This window comes from Scyliorhinus torazame, chromosome 8 (genome assembly GCF_047496885.1).
Source record: "Scyliorhinus torazame isolate Kashiwa2021f chromosome 8, sScyTor2.1, whole genome shotgun sequence".
Taxonomy (NCBI): Eukaryota; Metazoa; Chordata; class Chondrichthyes; order Carcharhiniformes; family Scyliorhinidae; genus Scyliorhinus; species Scyliorhinus torazame.
Window position 1 is genome coordinate 220,293,520 of NC_092714.1, and position 24,062 is coordinate 220,317,581.

Sequence of the window (24,062 nt, forward strand, 5' to 3'; positions counted from 1 at the left end):
CACCGGGAATCCGTCCGGTCCCGGGGCCTTCCCCGCCTGCATGCTCCCTTGCTCAGCTCCTCCAACCCAATTGGTGCCCCCAAACCAGCCACCTCTTGCTCCTCCACCCTCGGGAATCTCAGCTGATCTAGGAATCGTCTCATCCCCTCTTCCCCCGCTGGGGGCTGGGATCTGTACAGCTCTTCATAAAAGGCCTTGAATACCTCATTTATTTTCGTTGCACTCCGAACCGTGGCTCCCCTTCCATCTTTGACACCCCCTATTTCCTGCGCTGCCATCCTCTTACGGAGCTGGTGTGCCAGCATCCGACTAGCCTTTTCCCCATACTCGTAGGTCGCCCCCTGCGCTTTCCTCCACTGTGCCTCCGTCTTCCCTGTGGTCAACAGGTCAAACTCTGTCTGGAGCCGTCGTCTTTCCCCAAGTAATCTTTCCTCCAGGGCCTCTGCGTATCTCCTGTCCACTTTCAAAATCTCCCCCACTAACCTCTCCCTTTCCATACCCTCTGTCTTCTCCCTATGAGCCCTAATGGAAATTAGCTCTCCCCTGATCACCGCCTTCAACGCCTCCCATACCACCCCCACCCGCACCTCCCCGTTGTCGTTGGCCTCCAAGTACCTTTCGATACACCCCCTCACCTTCCCACACACCACCTCGTCCGCCAGCAGTCCCACATCCAGCCGCCACAACGGGCGTTGGTCCCTCTCCTCTCCCAGCTCTAGTTCCACCCAGTGCGGGGCATGGTCCGAAACGGCTGTAGCCGAATACTCCATCCCCTCCACCCTCGGGATGAGCGCCCTACCCAGAACAAAGAAATCTATCCGAGAGTAGACCTTGTGTACATGGGAGAAGAAAGAAAATTCCCTGGCCTGCGGCCTTGCAAACCACCATGGGTCCACTCCCCCCATCTGATCCATAAACCCGCCGCCGGCCTCTTTCCAGTCCTTGATTTGGAGCGGTCCAGTGCTGGATCCAACACTGTATTGAAGTCCCCTCCCATTATCAGGCCTCCTATCTCCAGGTCCGGAATGCGCCCCAACATGCGCTTCATGAATCCAGCATCATCCCAGTTCGGGGCGTATACGTTTACCAACACCACCCACATCCCTTGCAGCCTACCGCTCACCATTACATATCGCCCTCCATTGTCCACTACAATAGTCTTGGCCTCAAATGACACCCGCTTGCCCACCAATATTGCCACCCCTCTATTCTTCGCGTCCAGTCCCAAGTGGAATACCTGTCCTACAAATCCCTTTCTTAGCCTGACCTGGTCCGCCACCTTCAGGTGTGTCTCTTGGAGCATGGCCACGTCCGCCTTCAGTCCCTTTAAGTGCGCGAACACTCGAGCCCTCTTCACCGGCCCATTCAGGCCCCTCACATTCCACGTTATCAGCCGGATTGGAGGGGCTCTCACATGCCCCGCCGACTAGCCATCTCCTTTTCTGGGCCAGTCCCGTGTCCACGCCTCCCTCACCCTCCAGTCCCCCAGAGGGGGGACCCCCGTCCCGACCACCTCTTCTGTGTCCCATTCCCTTTCGGCCAGTGCAGCAGCAACCCTTCTTCCCCCCCCCGCCCCCCCCCCCCCCCCCGCTAGACCCCTGTCTAGCTTTTTCCTCCCCCCATGTCACTTCCGTAAGTCAGCTGACGCCTGCTGACCCCAGCTTCCCCCGCCGTCCCATTGACCTCCCCGCGTGAGAGTCTCTCAATCCATATGCATTCCTTCATTCCCCTTCCCGCGCGCAGGAAAACACCCTGCGCTTTCCAAAGCCCGCTCCGCCCCCTCTGCCGCAGCTCCTGTCGCGGCCTTGTCTCTCTCCCCCAGCCCATGTAACATTTCCTGCACGTGATTGACCCCCTATATACAACAACCATCACACATCAAACCCCAAAACATCCCCCCCACCCTCACAAACCCTCAGTTAGAGTCCAACTTTTCGGCTTGTACAAAGGTCCACGCCTCTTCAGGCGTTTCGAAGTCATAGTGTTGGCCCTTGTATGTGACCAACAGTCGCGCTGGCTGCAGCATTCCGAATTTCACTTCTTTCCTGTACAACGCCATTTTGGCCCGGTTGAAACCGGCTCTCCGCTTTGCAACCTCCGTGCTCCAGTCCGGGTATATTCGGATCTCTGCATTGTCCCACTTACTGCTCCGCTCCTTCTTGGCCCATCTCAGGACCCACTCTCTGTCCGTGAACCGGTGGAACCTCACCACCATCGCCCTTGGCGGCTCATTTGCCTGGGGCTTCTTCGCCAGCACCCGATGTGCCCCGTCCAACTCCAGCGGCCTCGAAGGGGCCTTCGTGCCCATCATCGCCTCAAGCATCGTGCTCGCGTATGCCCCGGCATCAGCCCCCTCCACTCCCTCAGGGAGACCCAGGATTCGCAGATTCTTTCTCCTCGACCTGTTCTCCAGGTCTTCGAGTCTTCCCGCCCACCTCTTGTGTGGCGCCTCGTTCTGCTCCACTCTCACCGCCAGGCCCACAAGCTCGTCCTCGTTCTGACTGACTCTTTACTGTACCGCCTGGATCTTAGCTTCGTGGGCCTTCTGGGTGATCCCGAGTCCTTCAATTGCCGAAAGCATAGGCGCCAACATCTCCTTGCGCATCTCCTCGCGCTGCTCCTCGAAGCAGCGCTTGATGAACTCCTGCAGCTCCCCTTTGTCCCTGGCCGCCGCCATTTTGTTTTCTTTCCCTCGCTTCTCCCGTTGCTCCAGTGCCGCTCCTTTGGCCGTTACACTTCTGGTCCGTTTCATGGAAGTTGGAGGGGGACCCATTTGCCGCCACCGGACGCCTCGTCCCTGCTTCTTCAATGGCCTTGGTAGATCTTTTCACAGTTGTTCCCTCTGCTGCTAGAATTCACCTTTGATAGAGTCAAGTCAGATTGCATCTTTAAGCTTGCCCTTCCCCCGCCTGCATGCTGGAAGAGGCCTTTGTCTATTCCTGCAGCACAAGCCAAATCTTTTACTGTTTCTGCCGGGACTGGTAGCCAAAAGACAACATTCGTGGGGGTACACTGTCAGGGGAATGCTGCAGTCTTCTTCCCACACCGGGAAATGTCAAACAAATGCCGTGGGGGCCCTGTAAAAGAGCCCAAAAGTCCGTTCCAAGCGGGAGCTACTGAATATGCGACCTAGCTCTGCATAGCCGCACCCGGAAGTCTTCTGCTAACAGACTTGAGAACCATTTACTTGTTTACAGCTTGTTTATGTTTAAAGGACAACTGGGGTATAAGCACTGTGTTGGGCCCTGGCTGAACAGATCATGGGAATTCTTGTAGGAGGAGACAGAAGAATGCCTTATGCTTTGATTACAGATGGTGTCCCTCTCCCCCATCTCTGTCCCTCCCCTTCCTGCCTCTGTACTTTCCCCTATCTCTGTCTCTCCCCCATCTCTGCTGCCTCTCCCCTTCTCTGCCTCTTCCCATCTCTGTCTCTCTCCCCCATCGCCATCTCCCCATCTCTGTCTCTCCCATCTCTGTCTCTCCCCCATCTCTTCTCCCCCATCTATGTCCCCATCTCTGTCTCTCCCCAACTCTATTCTCTCCCCCATCCCTGTCTCTCCCCATCCCTGTCTCTCCCCATCCCTGTCTCTCCCCATCCCTGTCTCTCCCCATCCCTGTCTCTCCCTATCCCTGTCTCTCCCCATCCCTGTCTCTCCCCATCCCTGTCTCTCCACATCCCTGTCTCTCCCCATCCCTGTCTCTCCCCATCCCTGTCTCTCTCCACCCCTGTCTCTCCCCATCTCTGTATCTCCCCCATCTCTGTCTCTCCCCGTCACTGTCTCTCCCCAGCTCTGTCTCTCCCCATCTCTGTCTCTTTCCCCATCTCTGTCTCTCCCACATCTCTGTCTCTCCCCATCGCTATCTCTCCCCATCTCTATCTGTCCCCATCTCTGTCTCTACCCCCCCATCTCTGTCTCTCTCCCCCCATCTCTGTCTCTCTCCCCCCATCTCTGTCTCTCTCCCCCATCTCTGTCTCTCTCCCCCCATCTCTGTCTCTCTCCCCCATCTCTGTCTCTCTCCCCCCATCTCTGTCTCTCTCCCCCATCTCTGTCTCTCTCCCCCCCATCTCTGTCTCTCTCCCCCCCATCTCTGTCTCTCTCCCCCCCATCTCTGTCTCTCTCCCCCCCATCTCTGTCTCTCTCCCCCCATCTCTGTCTCTCTCCCCCCATCTCTGTCTCTCTCCCGCCATCTCTGTCTCTCTCCCCCCCATCTCTGTCCCTCCCCCATCTCTGTCCCTCCCCCATCTCTGTCTCTCCCCCATCTCTGTCTCTCCCCCATCTCTGTCCCTCCCCCATCTCTGTCCCTCCCCCATCTCTGTCTCTCTCCCGCCATCTCTGTCTCTCTCCCCCCCATCTCTGTCCCTCCCCCATCTCTGTCTCTCCCCCATCTCTGTCTCTCCCCCATCTCGGTCTCTCCCCCATATCTCCCCCATCTCTGTCTCTCCCCATCACTGTCTCTCCCCATCACTGTCTCTCCCCAGCTCTGTCTCTCCCCATCTCTGTCTCGTCCCCCATCTCTGTCTCTCCCACATCTCTGTCTCTCCCCATCTCTATCTCTCCCCATCTCTATCTGTCCCCAACTCTGTCTCTCCCCATCTCTGTCTCTACCCCCCCCCCATCTCTGTCTCTCTCCCCCCATCTCTGTCTCTCCCCCCATCTCTGTCTCTCTCCCCATCTCTGTCTCTCTCCCCCATCTCTGTCTCTCTCCCCCCCATCTCTGTCTCTCTCCCCCCATCTCTGTCTCTCTCCCCCCATCTCTGTCTCTCTCCCCCCATCTCTGTCTCTCTCCCCCCATCTCTGTCTCTCTCCCCCCATCTCTGTCTCTCTCCCCCATCTCTGTCCCTCCCCCATCTCTGTCTCTCCCCCATCTCTGTCTCTCCCCATCTCTGTCTCTCCCCCATCTCTGTCTCTCCCCCATCTCTGTCTCTCCCCCCGTCTCTGTCTCTCCCCCATCTCTGTCTCTCCCCATCACTGTCTCTCCCCATCACTGTCTCTCCCCATCACTGTCTCTCCCCATCTCTGTCTCTTCCCCCATCTCTGTCTCTTCCCCCATCTCTGTCTCTTCCCCCATCTCTGTCTCTTCCCCCATCTCTGTCTCTCCCACATCTCTGTCTCTCCCCATCTCTGTCTCTCCCACATCTCTGTCTCTCCCCATCTCTATCTGTCCCCAACTCTGTCTCTCCCCATCTCTGTCTCTCCCCCCCCATCTCTGTCTCTCTCCCCCCATCTCTGTCTCTCTCCCCCATCTCTGTCTCTCTCCCCCATCTCTGTCTCTTCCCCCATCTCTGTCTCTCCCCCATCTCTGTCTCTCCCCCACCTCTGTCTCTCCCCCACCTCTGTCTCTCCCCCACCTCTGTCTCTCCCCCACCTCAGTCTCTCCCCCATCTCTGTCTCTCCCCCATCTCTGTCTCTGCCCCATCTCTGTCTCTGCCCCATCTCTGTCTCTCCCCCATCTCTGTCTCTCTCCCCCATCTCTGTTCTCTCCCCCATCCCTGTCTCTCCCCCACCCGTCTCCCCAACTCTCTCCCCCATCCCTCTCTCCCACCCCTGTCTCTCCCCCCCATCGCTGTCTTTACCCCACCCCGTCACTCCCCCACACCTGTCTCTCCCTATCTCTATTCTCTCCCCCCATCTCTGTCTCTCTCCATCCATCTCTGCCTCTCCCCCATCTTTGCCTCCCATCTCTGTCTATCCCCATCTCTATTCGCTCCCCCATTCCTGTCTCCCCCAACCCTGTCTCTCCCTACCCGTCTCCCCCATCTCCGTCTCTCTCCCCCATCTCTGTCTCCCCCGCCATTTGTCTCCCCCATCTCTGTCTCTCCCCATCTCTGTCTCTCCCCATCTCTGTCTCTCCCCATCTCTGTCTCTCCCCATCTCTGTCTCTCCCCATCTCTGTTTCTCCTCCATTTCTGCCTCTCCCCATCTCTGTCTCCCCCATCTCTATCTCTCCCCATCTCTGTCTCTCCTCCACCTCTGCCTCTCCCCATCTCTGTCTCTCCCCCCATCTCTGTCTTGCCCCCCCCCATCTCTGTCTCCCCCCATCTCTGTCTCCCCCATCTCTGTCTCCCCCCCATCTCTGTCTCCCCCATCTCTGTCTCCCCCCCATCTCTGCCTCTCCCCATCGGTCTCTCCTCGATCTCTGCCTCTCCCCATCTCTGTCTCTCCCCATCTCTTGTCACTTCCCATCTCTGTCCCTCTCCCCCCATCTCTGTCCCTGCCCATCTCTGTCCCTCCCCATCTCTGTCCCCCCCCATCTCTGTCCCTCCCCATCTCAGTCCCTCCCCATCTCAGTCCCTCCTCCATATCTGTCCCTCCCCCATCTGTCTCTTCCCCCATCTGTCTCTCCTCCATCTCTCTCCCCCATTTCTGTCTCTCTCCTCCCATCTGTGTCTCTCCCCAATCTCTGTTCTCTCCCCCACCCGTCTCTCCCCCATCCCTGTCTCTGTCTCTCCCCATCTCTTGTCACTTCCCATCTCTGTCCCTCTCCCCCCATCTCTGTCCCTGCCCATCTCTGTCCCTCCCCATCTCTGTCCCTCCCCATCTCAGTCCCTCCCCCATATCTGTCCCTCCCCCATCTGTCTCTTCCCCCATCTGTCTCTCCCCCATCTCTCTCCCCCATTTCTGTCTCTCTCCCCCCATCTGTGTCTCTCCCCAATCTCTGTTCTCTCCGCCACCCGTCTCTCCCCCACCCGTCTCTCCCCCACCCGTCTCTCCCCCACCCGTCTCTCCCCCATCCCTGTCTTTCCCCCATCCCTGTCTCTCCCCCATCCCTGTCTCTCCCCCATCCCTGTCTCTCCCCCATCCCTGTCTCTCCCCCATCCCTGTCTCTCCCCCATCCCTGTCTCTCCCCCATCCCTGTCTCTCCCCCATCCCTGTCTCTCCCCCATCCTTGTCTCTCCCCCATCCTTGTCTCTCCCCCATCCCTGTCTCTCCCCATCCCTGTCTCTCCCCCATCCCTGTCTCTCCCCCATCCCTGTCTCTCCCCCATCCCTGTCTCTCCCCCATCCCTGTCTCTCCCCCAGCCCTGTCTCTCCCCCATCTCTGTCTCTCCCCCATCACTGTCTCTCCCCCATCCCTGTCTCTCCCCCATCCCTGTCTCTTCCCCATCCCTGTCTTTCCCCCATCTCTGTCTCTCCCCCACCCGTCTCTCCCCCATCCCTGTCTCTCCCCATCCCTGTCTCTCCCCCATCCCTGTCTCTCCCCCATCCCTGTCTCTCCCCCACCCCTGTCTCTTCCCCATCTCTGTCTCTCCCTATCTTTATTCTCTCCACCCACCTGTCTCTCCATCTCCATCTGTCTCTGTTCCCCCATCTGTCTCTCCTCCCATCTGTGTCTCTCCCCCCATCTCCAGCTCTCTCCCCCATCTCTGCCTCTGCCCCATCTCTGCCTCTCCCCCACCTCTGCCTCTCCCCCATCTCTGCCTCTCCTCCCAGCTCTGGCTATCCCCATCTCTGCCTCTCCCCCAGCTCTGTTTCCCCCCCCCCCCATCTCTGCCTCTCCCCCATCTCTGCCTCTCCCCCACCTCTGCCTCTCTCCCCACCTCTGTCTCTCTCCCCACCTCTGTCTCTCACCCCAAATCTGTCTCTCCCCATTTCCGTCTCTTTCCCCCATCCCTGCCTCTCCCTCTGGAGGTCAGATCAGATTTACCAAAGTGCTGTCTCATGTTCTCTTCCTGTTACATCATGCAGATTGAGGGATGATACAGCATTGAGTTTCAAGCAGGAGTTGAATTTGTCAGTTGCTCTTCTGCCCTCTCAGCTATGATTCAGCTGTTATTAAACTCATTTCTGAGTCAGAAGGTTCCACTTCAGAAACTTGGACACGGAGGAGGGGGAATTTTCGTTCGCTTCCACTAGCAGGATCTACCGGTTCCACTGATGGCAAACCCCCGCCATGGCTTTCCCAGCAACGGCGGGGCGGGGGAGGGGGCGCGGTGGCTGGATTCAATAGGAAATCCCATTGGCAGCTGCCTCCCGCTGCCAAGAAACAAGCCACAAGGAGACACAGAAAATAATAATAATCTTTATTGTCACAAGTAGGCTTACATTAACACTGCAATGAAGTTACTGTAAAAAGCCCCTAGTCACCACATTCTGCCACCTGTTTGGGTACACAGAGGAGAATTCAGAATGTCCAAATTACCTAACAGCACGTCTTTTGGGACTTGTGGAATGAAACCGGAGCAGCCGGAGGAAACCCACACAGACACGGGGAGAACGTGCAGGCGCCGCACAGACAGGGAATCGAACCTGGGACCCTGGCGCTGTGATACAACTGTGCTACCGTGCCGCCCAGTATCAAGGGAATTGGACATGTCTTTCAGCCCCTTTAGTGGATGCAAAAGATTCCAATGCACTATTTTGACAAAGAATACGAGCAATTTCTGCAGTGAACTGATCAATATTTAGCCCTCAATCAACATAATTGGAAAACACATTATCTGGTCAATGCTGTTTGTGAGAGTGTGCATGAATAAATTGGCTGGTGTATTGACTAAACTACAACAGTAGTTACACTTTAAAAGGATGTTATTGACTGTGAACTGCTTTATGAAATCATGAGGGTGTGAAGGGTGCCAAATTAATACATGTCTTTCTTCCTTTTATTCTTGATCACACTTTTTCATGGTCTATCTCTGGATCTGTAAAGATTTAATCACCTGTTACTGCTCGCATTCCAAGCATTGTCTGGCATCGTTGAATCTGTCTATATATATGTTTCTGGAACATACCTCTTCATTCACCTGAGGAAGGAGCAGCGCTCCGAAAGCTAGTGATATCGAAAGAAACCTGTTGGACTTTAACCTGGTGTTGTAAGACTTCTTACTATCTTTCCTATAGCGTCAGTACCCCAGAACATTGAGTTGCCAGTCCTGCCCATCCTTTAGCCATGTTTCAGTAATAGCTATAATATCCCAGTCCCATGTACCTATCCATACCCTGAGTTCATCTGCCTTGCCCGTTAGCCTCTTGCACTGAAATAAATGCAGTTCAATCTGTTTCTCTGCCTTCCACTTTTCTCCTAACTGGCTTTTATTTCTATCCCCTCTTTACTACCCTCTGACTTCCTGCATTGGTTCCCATCCCCCTGCCACATTATTTTAAACATTTGTTGCTTGTCACTATTTCAATGTCTACATTGTTGTGGACCTCTTCCAACTAACCAGAGGAGACCCATGGGCAGGTTACAATCACTTATTCATGATTCAAGCACAAAGGGAACTACCGCAGAGAAACCACCTGAGCAGCACTCTCCTCTAATACAGCTCTCACAGAGAGAGAATTCTAATACCTGAATTTAAAACCACCAAGAATTCTCCCCCTAAACCACAAAGGATCGAGAAATCACCAAGAAATCTCCCCTAAACCACAAAGAGTTGAGATATCACCAAAAAATCTCCCCCGACACCAAAAAGGGTCGGGAAATCACTAAGAAATCTCCCCCTACACCAAAAAGGGTCGAGAAATTCTATGTGATGAACAGGGACTCACTTGTGTCCCTGACTCCCAGACAGACTTAGGTGGGTGCTATTTGGATCAAACTGATTTTTCAAGTTAATCACCGGTATAACCCGTATCTTCGTAGAAGATTTCATTTACCTTCACTTAATAGCTCTACACACGGGTCAGGCTTTTTAAGTAGAATAAGTAAACTTTACAATTGGAATTAATAGCAATTCTTTCAAGTTATTAACTTAAATAAAGTTTATTTTCAAAATTAAAGGATTAAAACTACTTTTTAAAAAGGATATAACAGATCTTTTTCTTTCGATGTTTTGGGCCAGGAGTAAGACCGTCAGGTCTTCCTCGTCAGTCATTATTCTTTTAGTCTTGGGTCTTCCGATATATTTTCTGGGCTGCTTGGTTTTTCTTCTTTTTTTAAGCGAGCCTCACAGGTTTTTCTTCTTTCTTCCTCCTGCTCTTTATTTCTTTCTTTATGACCTTGTTCTTTATAGTTGCTGGCACTTTATTCGCTTTGCGGAGCCGTTCGCCCAACCTCCGCATGCCATTGTTTTTTATCTTCTGCTCCGGTCGTCGGCTGCCTTCCTCTCCGGCTGCCTTTCTTCAACTGAACTGCTTTCAACAGCCCCAACTGCTCTTAACTGCCGTTATTTTTTAAAATAATGGCTGCCGCGAGCACCAGCGCGTGCCTCCCGCTCGCGCTGCCAACTGCTGCCTTTCTTTAAACAGCAAAGGCCCCCGCGAGTCCCAGCACACGCCCCTTTCCAATAAAAATAAATGTTTTCAGAAACAACAAAAACTCCCACTGGGGTCGATTCCACACACACCAGCAAATAAAAATAGTGGCCAACCATCTTTTTTTCTCCCCCGCAACATGGTCAACGATTTGACATGATTTTTAATTGAATTAGGCAGGTGAGCTCCAAGGCACTGACTGGTGACGTCCCGTTCCCCTAAAGACACAGATGTGTTGGGTATGCCGGGTCTGCGAGGACTGCGTTTACTACAGCAGTGCGAGAGACAGGCTTCCAACACTTGAAGAAATGCAACTCGATTTTATTGAACTCTTAACTCTCATACATACTTTAACTGTGGGTTGACACTATGCTGACTTGACTGGAGACCTGAGGCTAACCTGACCAGACTATCTTACTATCACATGGTGTATGTTCTAGTTGCTGCTCACGGGCTCTGTCTCAGAGGCTGGATCCCAAGAGAGCGGGAAAACTAGCGCCCTCTGGCTTTATAGTGGTCGGGTCCTGTCTGGTGATTGGCTGCTGTGTTCTGTGTGTTCACTGGTCATCCTGTGTGTCAATCACTGCCTGTCTGTGCACCATCATATACCTGTGTGTATATTATGACATCTCCCCCCTTTTTTTTTACTTATATAAAAAAAGCTGTGTAGGTCAATAAATAGTGAGTGTGTATGTGTACAGGAGCCTGACTATATACAAAGTATGTTAACGTATTCACATGGGAGGGTGTCTAGTGCAGATAGAGGGCAGATAACAAATTAGGAAGAAACAATATGTACAGATGTGTAAACGGATCACAAGGTAATGCAACATTCAGTCTATAAATTCAGTCTCTGTGGCGGGCGACGAATTCTGGTTGACCGCCTCAAGGGTGGGTCAGGGGACGCCTGCACTTGAACGGGCGGAACTGCCTCCAATGTAGAGGTTGGTAAAAGAACTGGCAGATCGGTGGCCTCGTGGAAGGGCGCGTCCTGAGGAACCAGCATGCGATGCGGGACATCACGTTCAGGTGGCGGGCGTGGAAGTAGCCGCAATGCCCACCTATCTCAGGGCCACTTGCTTAACCACCACAGCCGTGGAAGACCAGCCACCGTCAGGTAGCTGAACACGAACTCGGTCAGCAGGAGCCAGAGCAGGGAGATCTGTGGCGTGGGCGTCGTACGCCAACTTGCATTGAGCCCGAGACTGTTGCATCCTCTGCAGGACCGGAAAATTGTCACGATCCAGGATATGGATAGCCGGCACCGTCGTCCATAGTGTGCGGTTCATTAGCAGCTGTGCTGGGGACAGGCCAGCGGACAAAGGAGTCTCCCTGTAGGCTAACAGCGCCAGGTTAAAATCCGAACCCGAGTCAGCAGCTTTGCACAACAGTCTTTTAACAATGTGGACCCCTTTTTCAGCCTTCCCATTCGCCTGGGGGTAGTGGGGGCTTGAAGTGACGTGTGTAAAATTGTACAGCCGGGCAAAATCCATCCACTCCTGGCTGAAGAAACAAGGGCCATTATCAGTCATAACTGTAAGTGGAATGCCATGACGGGCAAAAGTCTCTTTGCATGCCTTGATGACTGTTGCTGATGTGAGGTCAGTCAGTCTGACCACCTCGGGGTAGTTGGAAAAGTAGTCCACGAGGAGGACATAGTCTCGGCCCTTTGCACGAAAGAGGTCAATACCAACTTTGGACCATGGGGAGGACAGCAGTTCATGCAGCTGTAGAGTCTCTTTGGGCTGAGCCGGCTGGAACCTTTGACACGTTGGGCAATTGAGGACCGTGTTGGCGATATCCTGACTGATGCCTGGCCAATATACTGCCTCTCGGGCTCGACAGCGACACTTTTCGACCCCCAGGTGACCCTCGTGGATTTGGCCGAGGACCAGCTCTCGCATGCTCTGTGGGATTACTATCCTGTCCAGCTTCATTAATATGCCGTCCACTACCGCTAGATCGTCTTTAACATTATAAAACTGGGGGCACTACCCCCTTTGCCAACCATCCGTGAGCTGTCGCATTACCCGCTGGAGTAAAGGATCTCTGGCCGTCTCCTGACGAATTTGCACGACCCTTTCATCAGTGGCCGGAAAGTTGGATGCACAAAACTTCACCTGAGCGTCTATCTGACAGACAAAGTCCGACTGCTCACACGGCGTGGTGATGGATCTAGAGAGTGCGTCGGCCACAATGACCTCTTTGCCCGGGGTGTATACCAGGTCGAAATCGTAGCGGCGGAGTTTGAGGAGGATACGTTGTAGCCGTGGCGTCATATCATTGAGGTCTTTTTGGATGATGTGATGTCTGTGGTATGTCTCGACCGTCAATTTGGGGAATCCATACACGTAATCATGGAATTTGTCAATCCCTGTGAGGAGGCCCAGGCATTCTTTTTCATTCTGAGTGTATTGTTGCTCTGTAGGTGTCATGGCTCTAGAGGTATATGCGACTGGGGCCCAGGAGGAGGATTCGTCCCGCTGGAGGAGTACTGCCCCAATGCCAGCCTGGATTGCGTCGGTGGATATTTTTATCTCCTTGGCGGAGTCGAAAAACGGCAGTCCTGGGGCCTTGGTGAGTTTCGCCCTGAGCTCACGTCACTCTTGCTCATGAGCGGGGAGCCACTGGAAGTCCGTAGTTTTTTTGACAAGATTGCCGAGAGCTGTGGTGTGTGATGCAAGGTTGGGGATAAACTTCCCAAGGAAATTGACCATCCCTAGGAAGCGGAGGACCGCCTTCTGGTCCTCCGGGGTCTTCATGGCGTTGATCGACGACACCTTGTCTGCATCTGGCTGCACACCAAACTGCGAAATATGGTCGCCAAGGAACTTTATTTCTGCTTGACCAAACGAGCATTTGAATCTATTGAGTTGGAGGCCACGCTCGTGGATCCTGTGGAACACTCGCTTGAGGCGATCGATGTGCTCCTGAGGAGTTGTGGACCAGATAATAATATCATCGACGTACACTCACACCCCCTCGATGCCCTCCATCATTTGCTCCATTATGCGGTGGAATGCCTCCGAGGCGGAGATGATGCCAAAGGGTATCCGGTTGTAACAGTAGCGATCGAACGGGGTGTTAAATGTACACAACTTTCGACTGGATGTGTCCAGCAGTATTTGCCAAAACCCCTTGGAGGCATCCAGCTTCGTGAAAAACTTGCGTGAGTCATTTCGCTGGTGAGCTCTTCTCGTTTAGGTATAGGGTAGTGTTCCCTCGTGATGTTGGGGTCTATACAAATGCGAAGTTCCCCTGACGGTTTTATGACACAGACCATGGAGCTAACCCAGTCCGTGGGTTCAGTGACCTTAGAAATGACGCCCTGGTCCTGGAGGTCTTGCAGCTGCTGCTTGAGGCAGTCCTTAAGGGTTACGGCACCCGACGCAGTGCATGAACCACAGGTGTGGCATTCGGCTTCAGCAGTATCTTGTATCGGTCAGGTAGTGTACCCATACCTTGAAGACGCTGTGGTATTGTGCTATGATATCATCTAATTGGGCTTGGAAGTTGACATCTGGTGAGGCCGTTGCCTCTGCGGACGACATGGTGTGAACCCGCTGCACAAGATTCAGGATTTTGCAGGCCCGAGCACCGAGTGGGGAAGCTCTGTTGGTTCCGACAATTTCAAAACGCAGGGTTGCTTGTGAAGAACGATGGGATACCGCAAGTTGGCATGAGCCACTGGCAGCAATGGCATTGCCATTGTAGTTGAGGAGCTGGCAGGCCGGTGGAAGAATGCTTGGCTTGACGCGGATGGTGTGAAGGTCAGACTTTGAAATGAGGTTCGCTGAAGCGCCGGTGTCTGGCCTGAAGCGTATGTGAGCCTCGTTGACCCTAAGGGTGGCACACCACTCGTCGTCCGGATCAATGCTCATCACTGTGTTGTTTCACCTTCTTCGCTGAAAGCATCGTATGCTTGGTTATGATGCCCACCCGAATTGTGGATGTGAGGCCCTCGGTGTCGGAATCTGCAACCATGTCGGAGTCGGAGTCTGCAACGGTTGCTGTACTGACCGGATGTTCCTGCGCTGCAACGGGGATCGCTGTGAATTGGGCAGTTGAGCAGATCTGGACAGGGCTGCATAGTAGCCAAGCTTGCCACACTGGAGACAGCGTCGAGATTTCGCGGGACATTGCCACTTTAAATGGGTGGAGCCACAGTTGTTGCACGTCATGGCGCTGACGTCAGGACGCTCCATGCGCCACCGCGCATGCGCGGTGCAGTCGAACGATGTGCGCACCTGCGCAGTTCGGTTGTCGGCCTCGCCGTTCCCTTGGTCGTGGCGCGCATGCGCAGGAGCCCGGGAAAAGTGCGCGAAATGGCCGCCCTCATCCAGACTCAGGCCCTGGATCTGTTTTACGGCCTGCACCCGCTCCGCATCGTGGGGGCCTTGCCACGCCATCTCTGCCGCCTTGATATGGGAGTACCGGTTGTTAGCGTGCTCGTGGAGGACGCAGGTTTCAAGGGCGATGGTAAGGGTGAGCTGCTTAACTTTAAGGAGCTCCTGGCGAAGTAGATCGGAGTGGACCCCGAAAACGATCTGGTCGCGGATCATGGAGTCGGAAGTGGAACCATAGTTGCAGGACTACGCGAGGATACGGAGATGGTTTTAGAAGGACTGAAAAGGTTCATCCTTACCCTGAAACCTCTGCTGGAACACACAGCGTTCAAATCTCTCGTTGACTTCGATGTCACAGTGGCTGTCGAACTTCAGCAGGACTGTCTTGTCCTCGCCTTCAGCAAAGGCGAGGGAGTTGAAGATGTGGATAGCGTGGTCCCTGGCTGTAGAGAGGAAGAGAGCGATCTTCCTGGCATCCGATGCGGTTTCGAGGTCGGTGGCATCAAGATGCAGCTGGGACTTATGCTTGAAAATCTTCCGGTTAGCACCGAGGTTGCCGGCGATGCGGAGCTGTGGGGGAGAGCGGACGCTGTCCACGTTACCGGATGGCTGATCTCTAGTCAAAGGCAGACTATCTCAAGATAGGTCCGTCAAACTCGAGCATGACTCACTGGTACCATGATGTGTTGGGTGTGCCGGGTCTGCGAGGACTGTGTTTACTGCAGCAGTGAGAGAGACAAGCTTCCAACACTTGAAGAAATGCAACTCTACTTTATTAAACTCTTAACTATCATACATACTTTAACTGTGGGTTGACACTATGCTGACTTGACTGGAGACCTGAGGCTAACCTGGCCAGACTATCTTACTATCACATGGTGTATGTTCTAGTTGCTGTTCACCAGCTCTGACTGAGGCTGGATCCCAAGAGAGCGGGAAAACTAGCGCCCTCTGGCTTTATAGTGGTCGGGTCCTGTCTGGTGATTGGTTGCTGTGTTCTGTGTGTTCATTGGTCATCCTGTGTTTCAATCACCGCCTGTCTGTGCACCATCATATACCTGTGTGTATATTATGACAGACACTAGCACAAGTTGGTCATCTGCTCCCTTCACCTAACATTGGTTCCCCAAACAAAAACTCTAAGTCTTCGCAGGAAAACACCCACGGCCCAAATGCCACATTTTTCCATTTTTTTATTACACACCACATTAACATGTTTTGATCTCTTAATGTGCCACTATTAGCACCCTTCTTACCCTTGGTCATCACCATTTACATTCCCTTTGTTTTTTTGTGCATGACATCTTTGTCAATCTCCCCCTCACCTTCACCTATCGCTGGCCCTTTATCCAGCCCACTGCCCCGTGCCCTCCCCCACCCCTTACTACCATATAAATCTCAACCTATTTCCAGTTCTCTCGAGTTTTAATGAAGTGTCATCCAGATTGAAATGTTACCTCTGTTCTCTCTCCACAGAGGCTATCACACATTTCTGTTTTTGTTGCCTGTACAGTGTGTCAGTACACAGAGCGTTGTTTAATTTCCAATCTTGTATTATTCAATCTTTCACCCTGTTATCTTCCAGAGTGAAACTGCCAGTTCTTTTAGCAAGTAAACAACCTTGCTGGTGGGCTCTGCTGATCTTGGGTCCTTTTGAGGTATAAGCATATAATGATAATAATCGCTTATTGTCACAAGTACGCTTCAGTACTGGCGAGGAGGCCCAAGGCTAACGAGCCTCCGCGGGCGGTGCTGGTGCGGTTTCATCTGTTCGCTGATCGTGAGTGTGTGCTCAGCTGGACCAAGAAGGAGAGGAGCAGCAGGTGGGAGAACGCGGAGGTTCGGATATATCAGGACTGGAGTGCGGAGGTGGCGAAGAGGAGGGCCGGGTACAATCGAGCGAAGGCAGTGCTGCACAGGAAGGGGGTGAAGTTTGGCATGTTGCAGCCGGCGCGACTGGGTCACCTACAAGGCCCGGCACCATTATTTTGAGTCTCCGAAGGAGGCGTGGGCCTTTGTTCAGGCCGAGAAGTTGGACACAGACTGAGGGTCGGGATGGGCGTTTGGGGACTGCGGTTGATATGTTACTTTTTGACGGGGGGGGTCCTTTGCTCTTAGTTTCTTTTTCTTTGTGTTTTTCTCTTTCTGATCGGTGAGGGTGGTTAGGGCGCGTTGGGCACTGTTTTGGTTGGGTTAGTCGGGGGGGCTCTTGGAGGGGGGTAAGCAAATGGAACAGGTGTGGATGGCCGGCGGTGAGATGGGGCCCCGCGGGGAAGGGGGAGGCCCGAGTCGGGGGTGAGGGGACTGGGCCTGTAAAAGGAGCTGCGTCAGAGGTGGCGGGGCTGGGGCTTTTTCCCGCGCTGAAGACTGGAGGGGGCGGGGCCGGGGCAGGGAATCGAGGGCTGTTTCCCGCGCTTAGGATGGAAGGGGAAGGAGCTGAAGGCGGATGTGGTCATGCTCCAGGAGACACACCTGAAGGTGGCAGACCAGGTAAGATTGAGGAAAGGGTGGGTAGGTCAGGTGTTTCATTCGGGGCTGGATGCCAAAAATCGAGGGGTGGCGATCTTGGTGGGAAAGAAGGTGTCATTCGAGGCATCGAGCATTGTGGCAGACAATGGCGGTAGGTACGTAATGGTAAGTGGTAAGCTGCAGGGAGAGAGGATGGTACTGGTCAATGTGTATGCCCCGAATTGGAACGATGCAGGTTTTATGCGCCGCATGTTGGGTCGGATCCCAGACTTGGAAGTGGGGGGCCTGATAATGGGGGAGACTTTAACACGGTGCTGGATCCGGCACTGGATCGCTCCAGGTCTAGGATGGGTAGGAAGACGGTGGCGGCTAGAGTGCTGAGGGGGTTTATGGGAGGGGTGGACCCTTGGAGATTTGCAAGGCTGGTGCTAGGGAATTTTCATTCTTCTCACATGTCCATAAGGCTTATTCCCGAATCGACTTTTTTATTTTGAGCAGGGCGCTGATAGCGCGAGTAGAGGATACTGAGTATTCGGCAATAGCCATTTCGGACCACGCCCCGCATTGGGTGGACTTAGAGCTGGGGGAGGAGAGGGACCAGCGCCCGTTGTGGCGCTTGGAGGTGGGGCTGTTGGCGGACGAGGAGGTGAGCGATCGGGTCCAAGGAAGTATAGAGAGGTACCTGGAGGCCAACGATAATGGGGAGGTCCGAGTGGGATGGTATGGGAGGCGCTGAAGGCGGTGGTTTGGGGAGAGCTGATCTCCATTAGGGCCCACAAGGAGAGGAGGGAGCGGGGGGCGAGGGAGAGGTTGGTGGGGGAGATGTTGAGGGTAGACAGGAGGGATGCGGAGGTGCCCGAGGAAGGATTGTTGAGGAAGAGGCGCAGCCTCCAGGCCGAATTCGACCTGGTGACCACCAAGAAGGCGGAGGTGCAGTGGAGAAGGCCCAGGGGGCGATTTACGAGTATGGGGAAAAGGCAAGCCGGATGCTGGCGCATCAGCTTCGGAAGCGGGATGCAGCTAGGAAGATCGGGGGAGTTAAGGATAGGGGAGGGAGTGTGGTGCGGAGTGGGGTTGGCATCAATGAGGTCTTCAGGGACTTTTATGAGGAATTGTACCGGTCCGAGCCCCCACGGGAGGAGGGAGGGATGGGCCGCTTCCTGGACCAATTGAGGTTTCCGAAGGTGGAGGAGGGACTGGTGGCGAGATTGGGGGCCCCGATTGGGCTGGAGGAGCTGACCAAAGGGATAGGAAGCATGCAGTCGGGGAAGGCACCGGGGTCGAATTCTATAAAAAATATATGGACCTGTTGGGCCCGTTGCCAGTTAGGACCTTCAATGAGGCAGGGGGGGGGCTTTGCCCCCGACGATGTCCCGGGCACTGATCTCCTTGATCCTGAAACGGGACAAGGATCCCCTGCAGTGTGGGTCTTACAGACCGATTTCGTTGCTAAATGTAGATGCCAAGGTGCTGGCGAAGCCCTTAGCCACGAGGATTGAGGATTGTGTGCCGCAGATCATCCACGAAGACCAGACTGGGTTTGTGAAGGGGAGGCAGTTGAATGTGAATGTGCGGAGGATTTTGAACGTTATCATGATGCTGGCGAGGGAAGGGGAGGTGGAGATAGTGGTGGCGATGGACGCTGAGAAAGCCTTCGATAGGGTAGAGTGGTGGTACCTGTGGGAGGTGCTGAAGAGGATTGGGTTTGGGGAGGGGTTTGTCAGGTGGGTTAGGCTGTTGTATGAGGTCCCGATGGCGTGTGTGGCCACAAACAGGAGGAGGTCCGAGTACTTTCGATTGCAGCGAGGGACGAGGCAGGGGTGTCCCCTGTCCCCCCTGCCACTCGCACTGGCGATTGAACCCCTGGCTATGGCACTGAGAGAGTCGAGGAACTGGAGGGGGCTGGTGCGGGGTGGGGAGGAGCATAGGGTGTCGCTCTATGCGGACGACTTGCTGCAATGTGTGGCGGACCCGGTGGGGGGAATGCCGGAGGTAATGAGGATCCTTGGGGATTTCGGGGATTTTTCAGGGTACAAGCTCAACATGGGGAAGAGCGAGCTGTTTGTGGTTCACCCAGAAGACCAGGAGAGGGGGATTGGCGAGCTCCCACTAAAAAGGGCGGAGAGGAGCTTCAGGTATTTGGGGATCCAGGTGGCCAGGAGCTGGGGGGCCCTGCATAGGCTTAATTTCACAAGGCTGGTGGAGCAAATGGAGGAGGAGTTCAAGAGGTGGGACGCGTTGCCGCTGTCCTTGGCGGGTAGGGTGCAGTCAGTCAAAATGATGGTGATCCCAAGGTTTTTGTTCCTGTTCCAGTGCCTCCCCGTGTTTATCCCGAAGGCCTTCTTTAGGCGGGTCAACAGGAGTATAATGGGGTTTGTGTGGGAACGAGGGACTCCGAGGGTGAGAAGGGTGTTCCTGGAGCGTAGTAGAGATAGGGGGGGCTGGCGCTGCCCAACCTCTGTGGGTACTACTGGGCTGCCAATGCGACGACGGTGCGCAAGTGGGTGATGGAGGGGAAGGGGGCTGTATGGAAGAGGCTGGAGACGGCGTCGTGTGTGGGCACGAGTCTGGGGACTCTGGCAACGGCGCCGCTGCCGTTCCCTCCAAGGAGGTATACCACGAGCCCGGTGGTGGCGGCTGCCCTCAAAGTCTGAGGGCAGTGGAGGCGGCACAGGGGGAAAGTTGGGGCCTCGGTGTGGACACCAATACGGGGGAACCACCGGTTTGTCCCAGGGAGAACAGATGGAGGGTTTTTGGGGTGGCACAGGGCAGGGATACGAAGGTTGGGGGTCCTGTTTGTGGACGGGAAGCTCGCGAGCCTGGGTGAGCTGGAGGAGAAGTACGGGCTCCCCCCGGGGAACATCTTCAGGTACTTACAAGAAAGGGCGTTTGCCAGGCGGCAGCTGGTGGAATTCCCACGGCTGCTGCCACACACAGTACAGGACAGGGTACTCTCGGGGGGGGGGGAGAGTGGGGAAGATCTCGGAAACTTACCAGGTGATGCAGGAGGAGGAGGAGGCCTCGGTGGTGGAGGTGAAAGGTAACTGGGAGGAGGAGTTGGGAGAGGAGATTGAGGAAGGGACGTGGGCAGATGCCCTAGGGAGGGTGAACTCTTCCTCATCGTGCGCGAGGCTCAGCCTCATACAGTTTCAGGTGCTGCACAGGGCACACATGACCGGGATAAGGATGAGCCCGTTTTTTGGGGGTTAGGACAGGTGTGTTAGGTGCTCAGGGAGCCCAGCAAATCACACCCATATGTTCTGGGCGTGCCCAGCGCTGGAGGAATTTTGGAAGGGCGTAGCGAGGACGGTGTCGAGGGTGGTAGGATCCTGGGTCAAACTGGGCTGGGGGCTCGCAATATTTGGGGTCGTAGAGGAGCCGGGAGTGCAGGAGGCGAAAGAGGCCGGTATTCTGGCCTTTGCGTCCCTGGTCGCCTGGCGAAGGATTCTTCTTCAGTGGAGGGATGCGAGGCCCCCAAGCGTGGAATCCTGGATCAACGATATGACGGGGTTTATTAAGTTGGAGAGGGTGAAATTCGCTTTGAGAGGGTCGGTACAAGGGTTCTTCAGGCGGTGGCAACTGTTCTTGGACCTCCTGGTAGAACGGTACACATTGGTCAATGGCAGCAGCAACTCGGGGGGGGGGGGGGGGTTTACCTTATTTTCGTTTTTGTTATTTACACTGGAGGGTCTGAGGGGGTGTATATACCTGTTGTGTTAAGTCGGGGTGTTAATGTTAATTTATTATTTATGTACAGGGGGAGGGGGGTATGGAGGGTTGCTTTTCTAGACTGTGTTTTGTACTTCACCCTGTTGGGTTCCTTTTACATTTTGTTATTGATATTTTATGAAAACCTTAATAAAAAATTTTTTTTAAAATAAATAAATAAGAGCAAAAGAAGAAGCAAAAAGAGGCAAAATAAGAGCAAAGACAGAGCAGGGTTGAATTGCTTACTTCTGCTCCTAATTCCTAAAAGAACTGTTTGAAGCAATGGTGTTCTGCTTAGTACGGCCAAAGATCTGAAATTGTGCTTGGAAGGTGAAGCTTGAGCGTTTGAGACGATCTAGCTGAAAGGAGATCAAAGGCTGAAACCCTGGGTCTTTGTTTAAACCATCAGAGTGTGATCAACGTTTGGCGAGAATTCCAGGCCGAGCTCTTCAAATGTGGAGATTGGAAAACCCTTGGGGGAAAGATAGCGTTTCAGTGAGACCAGTTGGCTCATAGTGTAAATGTAAATATCGCCACAATCCCAAAGGACCGTAGGCTGTTCTCCCCTTTGAGAGCTGACTGGTGGTGATTTAACTTGAGGGTCACCACACCTCAGGCGAGGTTGAGAAGGCAGGGCCTTCATGGATAACTCAGCCGGTCCAGGAATTGAACTCGCACTGTTGGTGTCGCTCTGCATAACTGACCCTGGATCGGTTGTCAAGAAATCTGCTTTGATCGTCGCATCTGTCATTTACTTTGGATGTGACGTATATATCCAGAGTTCACCTGTTGGTTCACATGTACTGCATACTTAACCTGAATATTGGAATATAAGATAGATATTGTAAATTGTTTTATCTTTCTGAATTTGTATGGGTATGTAAAGATGTGGCTGCGGTGAAGGAATAGAAAATATTTGAATTTTTTTCTGTGTTTTTATCGCGATCTTTCTAACTTTTTTTGTCTGGTATGGCATAGTTTGTTTTTCTTGTTTAATAAATATTCTATTCTTTGTATTAAAAGTTCATCAACAGACTCTTGCGAATTTGTTCAGTAACTTATCTCCACAGTTTCCAAAAAACAATAATGGTTGGGATCCATTGAATACTTCAACTGTCAATTTCCCCCAATTTCCCTACCCCTGTGAGAAGCCTGGGGGCTTGAGTTTTCTCTCTTAAAGCTCTTCCACCAGCTGCTCAAGTTTCCCCAGTTAAGTGAATCTATTTTCCAACAACTTTCTATTTTCCAATAACTTATTTCAATCATCAGCGGATACATCTTTGGAATAAAATGTCACAGTATTCATTTTTCTCCCCCCTCTTTTCCATTCAGGCAACCACCTAATTTTTCGAATGACTTATACACAACCTTCAGTTCTTGGTCAGAAGCGTAAAGAAACACTCCGAAGGTGTGCTTACTGGCAGCATTATCTTCGTGACCAGTCGCACTAACTTCCGGAAAAGGAGGTTGTGAAAACAAATCCTTTGGGTTGAGCCTGCCTGGCTGATACTCAACATGGAACTCATTCGCTCATAGTTTGAGTATCCAGCTCTCTATTTGAGCAGGTGGTTTATTATATGGATTAATGAACAAGCGTGCCAGTAGTCTATGATTGGTTATTACTTCAAAGCCACTTGCATAAAAGTACAGATGAAAGTGTAAGATACCAAAGCTGATTCAAATGCTTCCCTCTATTTGTACGAGTAACATTGTTCTGTGGACATTAGTGATCAGTTTGCCATTACATCAATTGGGTTATCGGCCTTGTCTTTCGACACGAGAATTGCACCGAGCCAACCAGGCTGACATCCACAACGAGCTGAGTGATTTTCTCAGGATTGAAGTAAGCATTTATGCAACTTGCTGGCAACCACTATTTGATCCAATGTACAACCTACTTGTGCAATTTAGTCCATTACTACTTGATGGGCTCTTTTGTCAGGTGACATAGGGGTAGATAAGGTTGGAAGGTCATAATGAAGCGACTATGGTACATAATGTGCCCCAGCAGACTCCACACATTTGTCGGATCCAAAGCATTTGTAATGGCTTCAACTCTTTATGGATCAAGTTCTAATCTTTAGGTGCTGAGCACATGATCATAGAATTTAATTCTGATTTCATTGAAGAAGCATTTGTCTTTGTTCGGGCTGAGATTACATTCCCGAAGACATTTTTGACATGCATATAAACTTGTCTCAAGTTCATTTTCTTTTAATTACTTTTTCAGAGTTACAAAGCCAGGGCTGAGAGTGTGGACAGGGGCAAACCCCTAATCCAGCTCCTTCCCTGCTCCAAAAACCAATTGAAATTCAAATTGAATCTAATTCATGGTCCCCACAAGCGAGACATAACAGATCTGAGCCGAAAGGCAGAGCAGATACTACACTTGATCTTAGCCAAAAGACCGAGAAGCGATTCAAGTTCATTTTCAGTGCAATTTTGGGTGAGCATGCCATCACTGATATTCATCAAGCCTTGCAGTCCCTGATGTGCAGAGTGAATCATGCAAAAATATTCATTTAAGGGGTTGAGCTTTGCTGGCTAAGGTAGCATTTATTGCCCATCCCTAGTTGAGAATGTGATAATGAGCTGTTTTCATGAACCGCTGCAGCCCATGTGGTGTAGGTACACTCAAGAGTGCTGTTAGGGAGGGAGTTCCAGGATTAGGTGAGGCCCAAGGGATAGGCTCATGTCCCAACTTTCTGAAAGATGTCAAGGTCAATTAAGCAGTAACATTCCTTCTCTGCTTTCTAACATGGAATTTACAACATGTGACTGGGTACAAACGTGCAGCTTGCATGTCACATCTTTCCATTTCTATATCAGTGAAGTTCATATATAATGCAGGAATGTTGTTGGATCACATACGTGCTACATATCATGTGCAAATCTACTGTTGCGTGGCAACTGAAAGTGTGTCATTTACATTCTCCAAGTAAGTCACAGAATTTGATATTTTAATGGGGCTGATATTTCAGTGACTTGTCACTGTTCAAAGAGAATTTCTTCATATTCCCTGGTTCACAGAGGATTGGTAGCCATGATGTGGAGATGCCGGCGTTGGACTGGGGAGGGCACAGTATGAAGTCTTACAGCACCAGGTTCAAGTCCCAACAGGTTTGTTTCGAACCACTAGATTTCGGAGCACAGCTTTCCTTCACCTGAGGAAGGAGCTGCGCTCCGAAAGCTAGTGATTTGAAACAAACCTGTTGGACTTTAACCTGGTGTTGTAAGACTTCTTACTGTGCAGTGAATTAGGTAGCTTTGAAGCTCATTGAATGTTTTGTCTCCCTTTTTGTAGGTAGATGCTCCTGTGACTCACGGGGCTGATTGCAACATCC

The 24,062-nt window shown here is 52.7% G+C and overlaps 1 protein-coding gene and 1 pseudogene across 1 annotated transcript in view; one reads left to right on the forward strand and one right to left on the reverse strand.

The window, feature by feature from the left end:
• The window catches only part of LOC140428382 (regulator of telomere elongation helicase 1-like), a 229,755-nt gene extending 208,080 nt beyond the window's left edge, over nt 1–21,675 (forward strand). Inside the window, exon 35 of the mRNA XM_072514781.1 lies at nt 21,128–21,675. Coding sequence (XP_072370882.1) covers nt 21,128–21,234 — 107 coding nt within the window. The 3' untranslated portion in view covers nt 21,235–21,675. The remainder of the gene's footprint in view (nt 1–21,127) is intronic.
• A 1,256-nt stretch (nt 21,676–22,931) lies between these two features.
• LOC140428971 (U2 spliceosomal RNA) lies at nt 22,932–23,137 on the reverse strand (annotated as a pseudogene).
• Between the last annotated feature and the right edge of the window lie 925 nt (nt 23,138–24,062).